The 19656-nt window shown below is 36.6% G+C and overlaps 1 protein-coding gene across 2 annotated transcripts in view; it reads right to left on the reverse strand.

Annotated features, from left to right (window-relative positions):
- Window positions 1-3178: 3178 nt before the first annotated feature.
- The window catches only part of spred1 (sprouty related EVH1 domain containing 1), a 98325-nt gene continuing 81847 nt past the window's right edge, over window positions 3179-19656 (reverse strand). Inside the window, exons 4-6 of one of the 2 annotated variants that reach the window (XM_059955698.1) lie at window positions 14948-14997; window positions 8016-8177; window positions 3179-7619 (exon numbers count right to left, since the gene is read on the reverse strand). In XM_059955698.1, coding sequence (XP_059811681.1) covers window positions 6960-7619; window positions 8016-8177; window positions 14948-14997 — 872 coding nt within the window. In that variant the 3' untranslated portion in view covers window positions 3179-6959. Of the gene's footprint in view, window positions 7620-8015; window positions 8178-14947; window positions 15001-19656 lie in introns of both variants that reach the window. The other variant, XM_059955689.1, reaches the window with a different exon arrangement.

The following is a 19656-nucleotide window of genomic DNA, read 5'->3' on the forward strand; positions in this document are numbered from 1 at the left end:
GATGTTGGTCCCAGCATGGAATTAGGTAGAGCCCACCCCATCAGAACAACTCCCTCCTACCAATACTGGTGCAAATGGCCCACAAATTCAAACCCACTTCAAAGTTCAAAGTACATTTATTATCAAGGTATGTATACCGTACAAAACCTTGAGATTTGCCTTCTTGCAGGCAACCACAAAACAAAGAAGCAAAATTGAACCCATTAAAAAACCCACACAACAAATACCATCAAACACTCAAAGTGCAAAAAAAAACAAATCATGCAAACTACAATAAGAAAAACAAATAATACACAGAACATGAACTGCAGAGTCCATGAAAGTGAGTCTATAGTGATGGCGCTAGTTCCAACATTGTAGCTGGCTCAGGAGCCCAACGTCTGCAGGCCACAGCCACAGAGCCAGTTCGGCACTAAAATGAATGCTGATGGCTGCAGGCTGCAGTTAGTTCAATACTGAGGCGAGGAAACCTCATGGAGCAGTGAGCTGAACACTGATTTTTCCTTCGCTCTTGGCCTTGATGCTTTTATCATTTTAATTTAGCTTAATGCTTAAATTGGCCAAATAATTGGTTCATTTTTCATTCTCAGGCCTGGGCCCTGCCACTTCAATCTAGCCCCATGTCCGCTCCAGCAATGGCTGCTGCACTCTTGACAGTCCAGTTCGCTGAATCCTTCAGGATGCCATAAAAACTTCAGGTTGTACAGACAGTTCAAAAGCACAACTCCAAAAGGGAAATTACAGGCTGTGAATTGCAGTGATTGTAGTCCAGAAAAAGAATAATTAGAAATATAGAAAACTTACAGCACAATACAGGCTCTTTGGCCCACAAAGCTGTGTCAAACGTGTCCTTACCTTAGAGCTACCTAGGCTTACCCATAGCACTCTATGTTTCTAAGCTCCATGTATCCATCCAGGAGTCTCTGAAAAGACCCTATAATTTCCGCCTCCACCACCGCCACCGGCAGCCTATCCCACGCACTCACCACCGTGTAAAAAACTTACCCCTGACATCTCCTCTGTACCTACTTTCAGTCACCTTAAAAATATGCCCTCTCATGCTAGACATTTCAGCCCTGGGGAAAAAGCCTTTGACTATCCACACAATCAATGCCTCTCATTAACTTATACACCTCTATCAGGTCACCTCTCATTCCTCTGTCGCTCCAAGGACAAAAGGACAAATTCACTCAACCTATTCTCATAAGGCATGCTCCCCAATCCAGGCAATTAATAGAATTGTTTTAATTTCTTTTGCCGTCTGTAAAGCGTGTGTGTCTTACCAGTGCCATCTTTAATACATCTCTTGCACCAATCTTTGAGACACAAATTTAACTTTCTGATCTGATTAACCCTGTCCTAATTTGCACATGGCTCAGGTAACAATCCAGAGATCATTATCTTTTTGGATCTGCTTATAATTTTGTTTATAACTGCTCAAATTTCTTCAGCAAAACCTTTTACCTCTTCTTCCCAAGTTGTTGGTACCCACATGAACGACAACTGGACCTTTTCACTCTCACTCCAAATTCCTTTATAGGTCAGATAAGTTGTCGCGAACCTGGACACCAGGCAAACAACAGAGCTGTTGGAACTCTCAATCCTTGTGACAGATACCAGTGTCTATTCCCCTAATTCTGCTTCCCCCCATTACAATCATATTTCTCATCGCTCCCCCATCTTGAATGGCTCCCTGAATCACAATTTGGTTGCTCATTCTTCCTACAGCCCCCACTCTCATCCTCACAGGAAGCAACAATTTCAAACTAGTTGGGCAAGTTCAAGCTTCTCTTGGATCCCCATACCTGTCTTACTTGCAGTCACACTCTCTTGCCCCATGGTGGTTTATATTTGTGAAAGTAGCATGCTTTTGGGGACAGACCTTTCTGATGGAATAAAATTATCCTGCTTGTCAGTTTAGAACAACATGCATCAAAAGTCAAGAACACATGGTGATTATTTTGACAGTACTGCATTCTGAGACTATGCATAAATGTAAAGTGATACTTGCAATATCTCTTAGATTTTTACTTAATTGCCTCTTCAATGAACCCAATTTTCTGCAGCTACTTATTGTCATGGTCATGAGGCAACATCCTAACACCTGTGATTGCTTCACAAACACTAGAAAATTTGCAGATGCTGGAAATCCAAAACAACACACAAAATGCATCAATGGGAAAGAGTAAACAGTTGATGTTTCAGGCCAAGACCCTTCACCAGGACTCTTTCCAATAGATGCTGTTACCTGTGATCATTTTATGATATTAATTGTTTCAATAAATTCAAAGTCAAAGCAACTTGAAAGAACATAGAACAGTTCCCTGCAGTTGTTACTTCAGGTCATTCAAATCACTGTCTGAGGTACATTCTTTGACCTGGCAAGGAATAAATTTCTCTCAGTTGCTGCAGATCAAAATTATTCCTTCTGCGTCAACACTGTGGACACCTCTGGTGTGAAGAGGCAAAGTTCTAGTTACTGAGTCCATTTTTTCTACTTCCCACATCAGCAATAAAAAAAAAAGTGAAACCATTGAACTTTATTCTTGATACAAGAAATCTCTCACGACAAATGTGAAAATCTGCTTCAAGGTGGTCAGAATATGTAACTCATGAGACAACAAAGACAAGTAGTATACTGAGGGTAATGTGGCAGCACCATTCAGGCAAAATGAAATAAGGTGAGACCAAGTTAACATAGCTCAATTAGTGTACCACTATTGGGCCCAATGATAATTTTTTTCAGTTGTAAAATGTTATGTACCATTTAAATCCAATGTGAAGCATTAGTTCAGCTGAAAATATCACTGAAAGTGGAATAAGTATGTTTTTGTTCCTTCTCAAAAAGGTTACATTAACAATTGGGTATATCTCAATTTTTCATCATAAGCATCTTTAGTGAACCCCCCCCCCCCCCACCCGATGTGTTCATAAGTTCATCAGGTTGCTTCCTCTGCTGAATTATCACAATTGCAAAACAAACAAATAAGTAAATTTACATCTGCAGTACAACTTTGTTAACAAATCCACTTTTGTATTTCCACCTTTGTATTTCTAATATCTAGTCACTGCTAAACAGTCTCAACGACTTAAATACGTTTTAATTAGTAGATTGCATTAACCATTTGCTATTTTGCCTAGCATGCTGGCGTAATAGAATATTACAACAGACAGAGTGTAAAGAAATTAAAACTTACTGTTTTATTATGATACTTGTTTGATATGTCAAATTACAAGTGTATGATGTAACAAAATCTGTTACAAACTTACAGTATATGCATATTTACATTATATATATTTGAGAAATTAAGAAGCTACACTCTCGTACATTTAATTACACCCATGGCAGTAGTTAAACTAAACTGTACATCACATACTTCATCTTTTCAACACAAAAATAAAAATACCTAAAATTGAAATGTACCAAGTACAATATCAGTTAAATTTAGATGGAGTTTTAAAAATGTACAAGCGAGGCACTTTTTGGAAGTTGGCTGTGTATTAAGGAAGTGGCACTAAGCAAACAATAGACAGAATCTGGAGAAAAATCAAAAGGTTACTAAATACTCAGCAAGTTTAGGTTTCTAATGATGTCTCATTTTGGAAAGCATAGCATTAAAAAAAAAGTGGAAGTAGAACAAAGTTGCATTTAAAAAGGAAACAGTGATAAATAGCATCAGTACTCAGAGGGGTTGATTAGCGTTATTAGCATGCCTTTTGGGCATTTTTTTTTAAATACATAAAGCAGACATTGCATACAAATTCAATACATGGCTAGATGCACCATACTAATTCATAGTGCCTGATTATTCTTAGGCCAACGTATACCTATTACAACACATAACACTTTGCTACAGCCAGCAAGTTGTTCATTTGGGATAAATGCATCATTACATTCCATTGTGCCAGCACTCTCAGACTTCCTCTGGACCCAATGGGGGGAAAATATAAAGCAGCTTAAGTTATATTTGGAGTTATTTAAAGTTTAACATTCTACAGGTAAGTAGGTTTCTGTCTCCGAATTGAACTGGAACTGATTTCCACTATGATAATAATTTTGGTAAGAGAATTTTTAAAAAGTTACAAACACTGATTCCATCCGCACATGGGGAAAGGATATGAAAAGAAGGAAGCAACTTTTGAATTAAATACTGAGCATTATGAGTGCAGAAAATAATAGAATAGGCCTGCATGTGAAAATCTATTTAATATGTGCCCCAGTTCATTTTCACAAATGCAATTTAAAAATTGGTTGCACAGTCACAAGAACAGTAACGTCAAAACAATGGTGAAAACTGAAAAGGTCAGAAATTCTGCTTAAGGCTTATTACAATGGAACAACTGGAAAATCACACCTTTTAGGCAGCCAGTAAATATGATATTCTTTTCCAAACTCTGTCTTCAATTCAGCATTCACTCTGGAACTTATTGTGACTAGCATATATTTGGAAAAATGAAATTAATTCAGATGTCATATCCATTTAATGCAAAAAGTGAACAAACTGATATACATAATTTTCTCACCAGAACCCAGATGAGAAGCAAATGCAATGGATGAGATGTGGGGGCCTGAAGAATCATTTAAAATCTCATGAATTAAGAGTTTCCCCTCAGAATATTACAGATTGGACATCAGAGAAAAATCTTACCTTGAAGACATTATACATGCAGAACTTTTAGATGAAGTTTTTGAATGCCAGGATTAATAAGACTTCAGTTAATGTCTATGTGTGCCTTACTAGCTGCAGTTGACAGAAAAGTCGATTAGATTTTTCCTCAGCTAGCTTGCAGTTCTTTCAAAGGGAAAGTTAACTGGCACTTAATGGAAACATGGCCTTTAGTTTTTCAAAATGTGGACAACAGAAATGTATAGAAAAATACAAAATAAGCAAGTGGTCTCAGACTATGTACAAGTACTCTAAATACAATTCAAAATTTGTTTGATTCCCCTAATGTGCAAAACACTGATAAATCAAAATTCATCAGCATAGATGGAATCCTATAATGAAGCATTACACAAATTTTAAATATTCAAAATTGCAAAAGAAATAACTGCCCATCACCACAATTTTCCTTTAGGAGCCATTCTATTAGGTACAAAACTAGAAACAAGCTCTTTAAAATTTAGTCTCATATCTTTAGCCTCTACTTTCAATGTGAAATAATATTCAAAGTTAGCTTTATGTACAGAACGCTGTCAGTTCATTCCACCTACTCACAGCTGATAAATAGATGCATTTTAAAATGGAATATCTTACAAATGGGGTTATTCATTTACACTTACATTTGAAAAAACTAGAACCTGGCTAAGCACTTTACCCGAAGTCCTAAATTTTAAATGTAATTTTCTTGTGAATAAATATAACATTTAGAAGCATTAAATCTTAGACTGAGGATGATTCTACCACAACCACACAAGCTCTATTTTCCCCTTCAAATTCACAGACATGAAAAATGTAGTACAATAGTGTGTAGACTCTGTAGAGAAAATGTACAAAATCAAATGTGCCCACGTGCCATAAGTAAAACTCTGGTTTATTCCACGTTACTTGATTATCAGAGGCTCTAAACTAAGTGAAGAGTAATTCTTTCTTTTTTAAACCACAAAATTGACTTTTATGTTTAAGTCCAATTATTTAGTCCATTCATTCTCAAAATTTGTCTTCTCCACTGTGTAGTCCTAGTTCCTGCCAACATACATGGCTCCAATGTAAATTCTGATTTTTAATTACATCGACACATACCATACCTATGTATTTCAACACAAAACCACATACACATTTACAGGAACCACTCCACACCATGCCTGTATGCAAAATTTATCCAGGGAAATCCAGCACCTCAGTGGTTGTTTTTTTAAAGTAAGAGCATTCAATTCTATCTCAGAACAAAATAAGCTAGCATAGTTTAGCATCATTAAATGCTCTAGCATTCGCTTAATTTACAAATTAAAACTGTATCTTTCCAAAACTATATCTATTGCTTTTCGATAGCTTGCAGACATAAAGCTTCGTCTAAAATGCTTGTATTGACTATATATCTTTTAGATTTTTAATAGCATATGATTCTCAGTTACATCATGTATTAAATCATCTAACTTACTGGGTCATCGTCAGGAAACTTGCTGGTTGTGCAAAAATATTAGAAGTGTTTTTTTCAGAAGATTATAAACCTAAATACGCCCCAAATGTTCAATAAGTTTCAGATAATTTTAAAATCAGTTACTTTCTGTTTTATGGGGAAGGTGGTAAAATATTCAAAATTATGCTAAATCATTAGCAAGCATGCATATTACAATGGATTAAAAATAAGAAGTGTATCTATGGGTCAATTATATATCAAAATCTTGACACAGGACTAAAAGATTACATTTCTTCAAGTACAAGCCATATCTCAAATTTAGTTATATAGAGTTTGACACTTTACATGTGTTAAATAATTTGTAATTACTCAGACAGTAAATTCATCTGCACTGCTGGATAAGTGATTCTGTAAATGCACATAGTAATACTTAACAGAAGCAAAATCTAAAATAATCTTTCTCAATAAAAAAAATCCAAACAGTTACCTAGTGCTTTTAATCTAAAACTTGAGTCTCTTCAGTAAAAGCTTCATGTGAGACACCAGGTCCCATAACCAATTCAATGTACAAAACTGCAAAATGAATACCTTCTGCATAATCACTTACAGTGTTCATTGTTAACAGCTAAAAGCAAAGACCTCTTTGCTTCGCAAGACCACTTGAGTTAGACTGTGCCATGCGAAGTTATAGACATAGAAATGTCTATAGAAATGTCATTATCATTTAAAGCACATCACTTCTCCACGAGACCTGGAAACTTGCACAGCTCTGCAACTGATCCTGGCTTTGAATACCAGAGGGCCGATACCCTCATGAGCCAGAATGGATGCCATCTGCAGAAAAACTATTTGCACAGCTTGGCTCCCAACCGTTTACATCATCCAGCTGCTTTGTGTTTCCCTCCGCAACATCCACAAATCTCACCACAATGGTGGCAGGCTCTTAGAGGGAGATAGCAGCACATACACGGTGCAAGAACAGACAAGGCTATAAGAGCCATCCATCGCAAACAGAATTTGTCATCACCAGTGTCACATGAACATGGATCAGAGAAATCTCCCTCAGAGTCTGACATACAGTGATAAAGCATACTCTCTGCACACAGCATACAGCTCACTTGATAAATGCACCTCTTGATTGGGTCTGGAGCATCCTGACACTGTCCTCTTCTGTTCTCTTCATGGTTGAACATTTCTCGACAATATATACAACGAGAGCGCTCTCCATCCTCTTTCCTTCGTTTGGATTTTTTTGATTTCAGTGAAGTGGGGGGCTGTGCTTTGAATACAATAGAACCTTTTGAATCTTTAACAGAACCGGATTCCATCCCTTGCACTGAAGGATATACATAATCATGTTTCTTAGATTCAGGCTTAAAACACACATATGAATCTACTTCTGTTTCCAAGTCATTTTTTCGCACAATAGGATGTCTGTAGTCTTCATAGCCCCTAATCAATACATCCTTCAGAGGGTTTATCCTCACTACTTCGTCATCATCTTGAAAGCTGACGTGCCTAGTTGATTTTAACATGACCTGAAAAATATTTAAAGTTTCTCATTAAAAATCAAACTATGGTTGAAGAAAATGATAAGTAAAAATATTATAATGCATAAGATAGGCTTGCAAAAGATACAAAACTGACTTACGAATTCTCCTTTGAATAAGCACGATAATAGCCCAGTCACTGGCCAGGACACAATTTAATGTTACTCAGGCTTACACTGCTAAGTTCAAATAATATTCTGAGGAACATCATTATAAACCACTATAATAATAAATTTAAAAAATTGCGCTCCAGGTAGATGTAACTCAAGAGTATAGAGATACTATACTCATGTTCCATGTTCAGTTTTCACCTCTGTAAAATAGTTGAATGTATCATAATTTATTTCTTTTCTAAAACAAACACTAAATAATAAAAAAAATTACTTGATTCTGCTGAGCAGGAAAATACAATCTTCGAGAACTGAATTCCTCAGGTGGAGGCGTTCTAACATAGCAGCTTCTGCAAGGTTCATTGGTTACTACAGTGTCACGTCGTAAAATTCTCTCTTTTCTTTTCAAAGAATCAGCATCACTTTCTTGAGGTGGCTAAAAACAGCACAAAAGCCTTTATTACTTATTTGCTAAGTTAACAAATTTCACAACACATGCCAGTGATAATTGAAAGATTCTGAAATTCACCATTTCAAATTGTAAACAGTATATTTCCAGTTTGACCAACAGAGGTCAGCCTATCACAATTCTATGAAACACTCCAGTTAAAAAGCCAACTACATAGGAGCCAGTTAAAAAGCAAACTACATAGGAGCGTTGGAAGTGCAGTATGCAGACAGTTCTCTGCAGAACTGTTGAAATTCCACAAAAGTACCACTAAATTTGTGACTGCCACATGAACTCTTGAAAAGAAGTCCAACAGCACAACAAGAAATTGGAGCAATTTCCCAACACTGGGAATGTGACTTCTAATTGAGATCTGACCCATTCATCACCTTCATTTATTTAAATTGAAAGGATCGACTGCGAAAAATGTTTTTATATAGTTTACTTGCTTGCTTCATTGTTAATCTTTGTTTCTAGTTAAAGTGCTTTTTTATAATTTGACAATTTGAAATCATAATTTCTTTGTGTATATCAGCTGATTTTTAGCTATTTAATAATGGGCAAGATTACAGAAATACAGTGCTTCAGAACTGTGCCAGCTCAATTTGTAAGTGGCAGATTCTCAATCATTTTTGCCATATTTATCAAAATTGTGAAAGGACCAATTCTATGTTATGAAACTCTGATGAGCAAAATAAAGTGCAGACTTTATGCTAGAAATGCAAAAAATGTCAGTTTAAATCAATGAATATCATAAAACAGCACAGAACCTCTTCCTATTGAAAATGTTCTCAAATGCTTTAAATATCAGGGAGCTTAGAAAGGCCAAAAATTAGAACACATTACTAGTTTTACCAATAGCTTGTTTTGGTGCAGTATAGTTTACAAGTAGATGGAAGTAACCAGCATCTTAATCAGGATCATCATGAAAGAAATAAGTTACAGATAACTCTCATGTAACAAAAAAGATGTATTCTTAGAAACCCATCTTTATTGCAGTTTTCTATAACAGGAACCTCACGCCCCCCCCACCAAACTGAATCTCGTCTTAAAAAGCAAAGATGCCCATCTGCAGATTTTCTCTTGTCATGCATTTCCATGGGATGTTTATCTCATGTAAAACACTTACTGCCGATGATAAAGTGATCCACCACCACTATTAAACAGATGAAGCCAACAGCAGACACAGAGAATGGATAAAGATCATGGATTAAGAAGAATTTAAGAAATAGGGAATAAGAAGGAAAAAAAATCAATGGAGAGACCAAGGGATTACTTTAGGAGCCAGAATACAAGTTGGTCATGGCTACAGGACTTTCCCACAATGCAGTTAATTAGAGAAAAAGTTTCCGATGAAGAGAATGGCAGAGTTACATTTAAGGCATCTGCTCACACGTCCTCAAATAGGAGAGGGTGTGGCAATGACGAGACTCAGCTAGGACTGCTCACCCAATCAATGCAATGAGTCAGTGCCTCAGTATTGACTAAATTAGATAATGTTTTTGTCCTTTTTCTGCATTTAATATTTTTCCCACGTAATTTTCTTAAGAGCGAACTTTATTCTGTTTCAGGATTCTGATTTGTAAATACCATAAGATGCCAACACTTGTAATGGTGGGGTCACCTTAACTTCTGCATCATCTGTATGGGACCTTAATCTGGAAAGTTAAAAAGTGACAAAATTGCAAAACTAGCTCTGATATTTTTGAGAAAATTAAGTGGTTAATGTTTTGCTTCAACATAACAGAAATTTGTTTCTTTTTTCTATTGAACTATTGATATATATTGTCAAATTTTTCCAAGACATATCCACAGTTAGTCATTAGAATTACTTTGAATTAGATTGCCAAACAATCTAGAGTTTGTTGGTACTCCTGCAATGAGTGACTCACTACCCGACGCCTCACCATCTACAAGGCACAAGCCAGAAGAATGATGGAATATATCTACTTGCCTTGACAAGCATAGCCTAACAATTATACAACTAAACACAGTCCAGAGAAAAAAGCTTACTTGACTGGCACCCCATCCACTACCCTTGAACACTAACCACCTTCACAATGAGCAATAGTTACAGTGAGTAACATCTACAAGATGTCCTATAAACTACTCCGTCAACAACTCTCAGATCCATAACTTCTACCTCTAGTTAGTACTTAATCTGGCAATATACTGCCTTCACTAATAGTTGCTTTAAGCCCTGGAACTCCCTCCCCATTACTATTATGGGAGTATCTTCAACATATGGACTATAGTAATTCAAGTGAATAACCCATCACCACAGAATTTTCAGAAATTATGTTTGCTTTGCACCGTTGATAATTTAAGAATCACACAAAGTTTACTATATTATATATATAATAAACTATACAGTTTAGTTCTAGGTGAAGCAACACTTGTCCTGCAAATCTGTTAGGGTTGACTACTGTATCAGATGCTCCCCATTTGGCCTCCTCTAAACTGGGGAGACCCAATGTAGATTGGGGTTTTTTGTCAAGCACCTTCACTCCATTCGCAAAAAGCAGTATTTAACAAAATTTTAACAAAAAAAAAACAACCATTTTAATTCCAATCCCCATTCTGACATGTCAGTCCATGGCCTCTTCTGCCATGATCGAGGCCACTCTAAGGTTGGAGGAGAAACACTTTATGCCATTTAGGTAGCCGCCATTGCATGAACATCAATTTCTACAACTTCCAGGATTTTCTCCCTTCCCTTCAACTCTCCACTTTGACAACCCCCCCCCCCCCCCACTTACTCTTCCCTTCACCTATCTATCACCTCCCTTGGTGCCCCTTCTACACCCCTTTCTTTTCTGGTTCACACTCCTCTCCTGTCAGATTCCTACTTCTATTATTACTTCATCACCCTTCCCCTCTTCTCCACCTTGGTATTCTGGCATCTTCCCCCTTCCTTTCTAGTCCCGATGAGGGGTCTCAGTCGAAAAGTCAACTGTTTATTCTTTTCCACAGATGCTGGGTTACCCCAGCATTTTGAAAGTGTGGCTCTGGACTTTCAGCATCTGCAGAATCCCTCATGTTTTAAGTTTACAATATGATCAATTGTTATTTGGTTTAATATACAAACTTGTTCCTATTTGTTTGATGAAAAATGTGCATATTTATAATGTTACCTTTGCAAGGATCCCATTCCTTCTGTTTCCTATATTAAATGAAGTATAATCATATCTTCAAATTTACAATCTCCCTTCATTTAACAAACAAGAATTGCATAACACTGAAACACTTAATGCATAGCATATTGCAAGATGGAAATTTTAAAAAAGTAACAGAATGATTAAAAGCTGCAACCACCACCCACATTCTGACTATAATACTCAGTTCTGACAAAGCTTGGCAAGTTCTGTCTGTAAAAAGCAACCCAACACAGCTTTTATGTAAAATGGAAATCTGTTTTTCTCCCAGCTGCTGTTATAGTAATTACTGTCCTGTGGTTGCTAAGAGATGCTTCCTATGATATTTTTCCCCCTTCAAAGTACTAAAATGGCTTGAATGGATGACGGGTAAAGTAATAAAATCAACTCCAGCTGCAATATGTTGGACAAATACAGTTGCACAGAAAATGGGATCCAGATTCAGATCCTCTTATTCAAATTATCAAAACTTCTTCCCTTTCCGTTTCTGCAGACTGAAGTTCAAGCAGAAAATTATTAACAGCTTACAAAATAGGTTCCGTTCTTATTTTAGCTGAGTGCAATTTACCAGTGAAGATTAGTGGCATACACTTATCTCAAATCTTTGCATCCTAATACTTGCTATAAACAAAACTAGATTTAGACTGGGAACTAGACATTAGATTGTTACACTTTCAAGTAAATTAGCATAGAAAAGTCAAATTATTAGTTAATTATCCCTCCGAGATGAGAAATTCTTTACAATAAGAACTTAAGAAAACTATAATATTTCCTTGTGTGAAATTAGCTATTTCAGTGTTTAACCACGAGAAACTTAAATGAAGGATCTTGTAATTAAGAGCTTGAAATGATTTATTGATCATACATTTTGATACACAACATAGAACAGGCCCTTCTGGCCCAACAACCCATCTATTTAAGCCTTACCCAATTACAGGATAATATACAATGACCAATTAATCCACTATCCAGTGCCTCTTTGGAATGAAGTAGGAAACCAGAGCACCAGGAGGATACCCACGGAGAGAACTTACAAACCCATTACAGATGGTGTCAGAATTGAACTTCGACAATCCAAGCTGCAATAGCATCACGTTATACACTATGCTACCATAGAACCTCAAAATAATGATAAATATACTCAGCTTAGAAGAAAGCCCCAAACCATTCACTCCCTCTACATTTAACTTGCATTCCAATGGCAAGGTATAATGCACAAATTCAATGTAAGGTTCAATGAAAAGCTTAGCAACCACAGACCTACACTCTCTCTTTCTAATATTCAAATTTAAAAGCAATGACAATTTTAAATTGTGGTACAATTGGCAAGATGTTTTACGGTTGCTTGGCATTCCCACAAAGGGTAATTCGAAAACCTGACTGCAACTGCACTAGCTCCTTTAAGTTCCTGCTCAAATTCTTTTGTGTATCACAAAAACAAAATTTGTCACACACCTATATTTTAGCTGCTTTGCTTAAATTGGTTTAAAAATATTCTTTGCCTTAAGAGTGACAATATAGCAGCTTCATTAATAGAGCTAAAAAAGGATTTATCACAAAAATATTTTAATCAGCCACCATCTGTGATTAACCAGATTCTAACTATAAATAACTGGAAAGGCTTTATAGAATCATTTGTTAGTCACATTGGCAGAGACAAAGGCTTAATTAAAATGCTCTGTAATGTGCCTTCCACTACCAAAGGGCCAAGACAGCTTAAAGTTAATACTTGTGATGGTTGACTTCATCTGGGACACAAAGTCTTTTTTTAAGGTGGGACACTACTTAGCACAATTTTTCCAAGTAGCCCAAAAGCATGCAGAAATTGTGCACAAATGATGATAGCACATTGCTACTTATTAACTTTGCCTGACTAATTTCAAGCAAATAGCAGAGGAAAACAAAACGTAAGCAAAACCAACTTTCAGATTATTAAATACAAAAGCTGACAAATAGCGAGACCAAATTTAATCACTCATAAATAATCAATTTGAGAGGAAATTAAACTCAAATCCAAACGATGGATCAATAGTAAAAACAGAAAATGCTGGAAAGACTAAGCAGGACAGATAGCATCTGTTAAAGGGACACAGCGTTAACATTTGAGGTTTGAGGCCCTCCAGCCTCAGAATAATGTTGTAGGGATTTTGAAAGCAAAGTCTACAACCATGCAATTAAGAAACACTGAATCTGAACAAATATGTCCAAAAACCTTAAACATTTTACAGACAGACAATTCAGCTATCTGAGTGAGTGTGGAAGTGTAATTATACTCCTGAGCTTGTCAGCAGTGAAATGTTTTGTTGGAAATGGTGCAGACCTTAAGAGTCCTGAAAGCCATCTAAATTTGTAGAATCTTGGGGAAATCACAGCACGCTGATTCTGATAGGGATTTGAGGTGCACATTGAATTGCACTGAAGCAAGTTTTCATTGAGAAGAAGCAATGATTAAAAATTTGCAATTCTAACTGTATTAAAACTATATTTGTATACAACATCAATGACTGTGATGCTTGTTTATATTCCAAAATATTAAAATTAACAAATTAGGAGTTAAGAATGCAACCTGGATGATTAGGTATTGGTTACTTTGTTCTTATACAAAAACATCTGTAGATTCCTTAAGAGTTATGGAAGGTAATTGAGATTTCCAGTTCATAATACTAATCAAAACTAGGCTTTGTAGACAGGTGTGTTGGCATTGCTGAATACTACTGTCTCTTTTAATGGACAGAGATTAGAAAGGAAGCTCTAAGGTTCCAGGCTGCAGGCGGAAGAAAGATAACTGATACAGATTGGAAAAAAATATCAATCTAAAGTTGTCAACTCTGTTCAGTTTCCCCAAGCACTTACTTGACTACGGTGTTTGTTGGTATGAGCCTGTCTTGCATTCCACTCAGATTTTAAAGGAATATGATTAACTAGCATAGTACAAAATTTGGCTAAGAAGACAAGAAATGTATTTTACCAGGTAACCACAACAGACTTATTAGTAAAGATTATCTGCTTTATTTTTTCATTAATGGAAGGACTATATTAATTCCTGTGCATTTAAAAATATATATTCTTTAATGAAAAAAGATGAGATCTATAGAATATAATTTAATATTTTAACTTAAAATAGACAATAAGTTTTTAAGCAAAAAGCTTCTAAAAGTGCATCAAATACTTTGCCATTTGTGATGACAAATCACAAACCAAAGTCACAAATAGCAAATATACTTCAAATTATATATAAAGCAATAATCATGTCACTTTGAAGACTGTACTCTGATGTTGTATTTCTAAAATTGTACCAGAATATTACTCATGTCCACATTCAGTACTCACTTGTCATCTAAGTACTATTGTTTCCTGCAGTAAAATACTGTAAGCCACTTAAACTTGAGTTGTATTAAATATTACGTTTTAATCAGTAGAAAAATCTCTTTGTCATACTTAATCCTGAAATATACCAGGCCACCAAAATAATAAGCTTTGCTAAATTTCACACTGTAGGGCAGCTTCTTGAAGCTACTATCGAGCAGACCAAATACAGGCTCTGAAAGATTTTATACAAATGCCTTTAATCAAATCAATGTATGCATTTGTTATTTCACTTACTTGAAAGCTATCATCAGAAACTGTAGCTTCATTGAAAGGTTCCTGGCAACCTGCTGACAAATAAAACATCAATGTCATCCGACAAGTTGCTTCACTGTTATTCACCCTTTAAAGTTTGAAATCAACAATAAAAATTTGTCTCACTCATATCTGTTCAACTATTTAAAGATCATACGAGTTGGATTAAACAGCAAAAATAAAACATTGATTAAGCTCAAAATAACAATGTCAAAGGCTGCTCATTTTAAAGTCCCCAGCATTTTCAATGCAGGGATGCCCACACTCTGGGGTGTGGAACTTTTAAACAAGATTGTTCAAGGGCACAAAATCCATGTTATTAAGAATCGAATGGGTCCTTCTGTCCTCAAATTCTTCCATCATAGACAAGGTAAACTACAGAAAGGATTGCTTAAAGCTGGGTCAGAGGTGAGTGCAAGGAGTACTGAGCAGATGAAGTAAAGCTGAGAATAATGGTAATGAAAGAAGGGATGGGAATGGTGGTGATCATTACCAAAAGCAATAGATGTTTCTTTAATGTTAAAGCAGGTCTCAACCATTCAATAACCCACTTAAGAAAGCCTTAATTTTTCACATTGATGCTCAATGACTGCTCTGCAATAAAGCATCATGTCTTGGCAGCACCCTTGGCTTATGGTCCTTGGCTGACATTTGGTCATTCCTGCCACTGTGAGATGTAATATGAACTCAGTCAAGAGCATCCTTACTAGGAATGGCATGTCTTACCAGTATCGTGAAATTTGAAATTATGAGTAAACACAATGAGGTTGCAATAGCCTGGTGGTGTTTAAAAATAAGATGATGGGCAACATGGTAATGCTGCAGTTAGCATAATGCTTTACAATACTGGTGACCCAGGGTCAATTCCCAACGCTGCCTGGACTGAATTTGTACATTCTTCCCTGACGGTGTGAGTTTCCTCCCACAGTCCTAAGACATACCGGTTGTTGTAAATTGTCCCATGATTAGCCTAAGATTAAATCTGAGAATTGCTGGGCAGCATGGCCTATTCTGCACAGTAACTCAATAAAAGGTTGCAGAGGTGTTTTGTTCTTGGATTATAACAAAAACTCAACAGAATCCTACTTTTTGTGTATCAGTAATTATTATTAGAAAAGTCATTGCTCAACGGAAGATCAGGAGAATCTACTAAAAAGCAATAAAATAAACTAATAAAAGACTGTAATTTGAATAATCTATGGAAAGATGATGAGAATCAGGATTTATATAGAGTGCCTATAAAATGTATTCACACCCCTTGTGAGATTTCATGTTATTATTATATTATTCTACAACATTGAATCACAGTGCATTTAAATTGGGTTTTTTTTTACAATGATCCATAGAAAAAGACTCTTTAGTGTCAAAGTGAAAACAGATCGATACAAAGCGATCTAAATTAATTACAAATATAAAGCACAATATATTCGAATGCGTAAGTATGCACCCCTTTTAATATGACACAGAAAATCATCACTGGTGCTGTCAATTGATTTCAGTAGTCACATAATTAGTTACAGTGTCCTAGCTAGATATAAACCTGTGTGCACTCAAGGTGTTTCAATTGATTATGGTACACTTCTATCTGGAAGGTCCAACTGCAGATGAGTCACTACCCTGGCAAATAACTACACCATGATAACAAAAGAACACTCCAAGCAACTCCACAAACAGGTTACTGCAAAGCACAAGTCAAGAGGTGAATTCAAGAACATTTCCAAGTCACTAAATATCCCTTAGAGTACAGTTAAGTCAATCATCAAGAAATGTAAAGAATATGGCAGAGCTGTAATCTGCCTTGAACAGGCCATCGTCAAAAGCTGAGTGACCATGCAAGAAGGGGACTAGTGAGGGAGGTCACCAAGAGACCTATGACAACTCTGGAGGAGATACAAGCTTCAGTGGCTGAGATGGGAGAGACTGTGCATACACCAGTGGCAGCTTTATAGGAGAGTGGTAAAGAGAAAGCCACTGTTGACAAAAACTCACATGAAATCTTGGCTGGAGTTTGCCAGAAGGCACATGAGACTCGGAAGTTAGCTGGAAGAAGGTTCTACGATCTGATGAAACCAAAATTGAGCTTTTTGGCCATCAGACTAGATGATTATTATCTGGCGTAAGCCAAACACTGCACATAACCGAAAACACATCATCTCTACCGTGAAGCATGGTGGAGGCTGTGGCAATGCTTCACTGCAGCAGGCCCTGGAAGGCTGGTGAAAGTGGTCAGTAAAACAAATGCAGCAAAAGACAGGGAAATCCTGATGTAGTCTCCAAGAGAACTGCGAATTGGGAGAAGATTTGTTTTCCAGTAAGACAATAACCCCAAGCATAAAGCCAAAGCTACACAGGAATGGCTTAAAAACAATAAAGTTAATGTCATGGAGTGGCCAAGTAGACCGCAATCCAATTGAGAAATTGTGGCTGGATTTGAAAAGGGCTGTTCCCTCACGATCCACATGTAATCTGACACGAGTTTAAGCAGTTTTGCAAAGAAGAATGGGGAAAAATTGCAGTATCCAGATGTGCAGAGCTGATAGAGACATATTTACACAGACTCAAGACTATAATGCTGCCAAAGATTGTAATACTGACTTGAAGAGGGTAAGCAATATAAGAAAATATCAGTATAATGTGAATGAATTGAACCATTTTATCCAGATACCAATCTTAAAAAAAATCTTAGTCTTATTTTCCACCTTAAAGAGATTTAAGGTTTTATGATGTTAGACTTAACAATTTATTTCAGGTAAATTACTGGGAAATTCAACATTCCCATACAGTATCTCCTAAAATAGAATTCTTCTGTCACATTAAATTCACGTCAACTGTCAGCTGACAGATAACTACAAAGTTTTACAAAAAATTAGTAAGTTGTCATATTTCTAGGCCAATACTTGTTTGCTCCCATTTTCCAAAATATTCCAGAGAGGAAAATAACTCTGCAAAACAGTAGTTGAATTGAATTGAATTGACTTTATTTCTTACATCCTTCACATGCATGAGGAGTAAAAATCTTTACATTACGTCTCTGTCCAAATGTGTAATGAGCAATCATAGTAATTTATAATAAATAGAACATTCAATGGAACACAGAATACACTCAAATCAGCATGTTAATCAGTCTGATAGAAGCTGTCCCAGAACCTGTTGGTCCTGGCTTTGATGCTGTTTCCTGAATGGTAGCAGCTGGAATAGATTGTGGCTGGGGTGACTCGGGTCCCCAATGATCCTACAGGCCCTTTTTACACACCTATCTTCACTGAGATACTTAACACCGCCCTGAAATTATGCAGGGTTCCGGATTGCTTTAAAGTTGCTACAATTGTTACAGTTCCAAGAAAGATTACTGGATTTAAAGATTATAGGCCAGTCACTCTGACTTCAATAGTTAAGAAAACCTTTGAATGTCTGATGGTGGCCTACTTTAAGTCCATTACTAATCCTCTTCTTGACCTGCTACAGATTGTTTTTTGAGCAAACTACTCAATTAAGGGTACTGTTGACTTGTGCCTTCATTATATTTTTCAACATAATGAGACCCCTAACACCTATGTGAAGATTTTGTTTGTGGATTTTTGCTCCACTTTCAACACTAAGCAAGCTAAGCCAGCCATTTGTAACCTACAGTGTCTATCAGTGGATTATGAACCTCCTGAATGCAGTATGTAAGGCTGGGCTCCTACCTGACGATCCAAAGTCTATAAGTACTGGCTCTGCCCCGGGCTGTGCTCTTTCACCCCTCCTATTCTCACTTTATACAAATGACTGTATCTCCACACACAAATGCTAAAGTTTACGGATGACACGGCTGTATTCAGCCTCATCTCTAATAATGAAGTGACCTGCTCCCAAAGAGGAGGTAGACCGTCTTGCAGCACGGTGTGCTCGTAACAACTTGGAACTTAATGTTATCAAGACAGTGCAAATGAGGAATGATTACTGCCAACAATAAAAGGCCTGTTCGTCACTAAAGAAAAGCGCTGGAAAAAAAAGTACTGCTGACTCCACTCACCCTAGCAAATTTCTGTCAGGGAGACGTTACAAATCCATCACCACCAGGGCTACACATCATCTCTGAAAATTCTTTCTTGTAGCTATCCAGCTTCTCAACAAACTCGCTCATATAATATCCTGCACAACATACATTAAATGGTCTTTCCTGCTCTCCTTATTCTGTTGATTATTATTGAGTCTGTTCATAGGTTTGATTATTGACATTTGCGCATGTGACCGTTCCACTAGTTGTTGATTGCTCATGGCTGTTTATACTATTGCCTTGTAAATTGTTGGTTGCTGTTCTGTTGTCTGTTATGGTATTGTCCTGTGTTTTATGCTTGGTACTGCACCACAATCAATTCTGGCATATTTCACATATTGGCAATAAAGTAATTCTGATTCTGAAAATGTTTGTTACTGCTTCACAGTATATTCGTGGTCTCTTTAGAAGACAAAAACCTCCTTCCCTATGAGAATCAGCTGTTCTCATTGCTTACACCATGTCCAAATTCTCCAGCCAGAGCACTCCAATTGCTGTTTTCAAACACTGGCCCACTAATTGAAAATCCAGTCCAAGTTTAGTACTCCAGCATATAAAACACACTATTATAAATTCTAAAGATCTCGTAACTTAATAAGTAAAACAGACCCCTGGAAATAGGTTTAATTTAATGGGAGAGAAAATATTACAA

Source organism: Hypanus sabinus, chromosome 2 (genome assembly GCF_030144855.1).
Source record: "Hypanus sabinus isolate sHypSab1 chromosome 2, sHypSab1.hap1, whole genome shotgun sequence".
Taxonomy (NCBI): domain Eukaryota; kingdom Metazoa; phylum Chordata; class Chondrichthyes; order Myliobatiformes; family Dasyatidae; genus Hypanus; species Hypanus sabinus.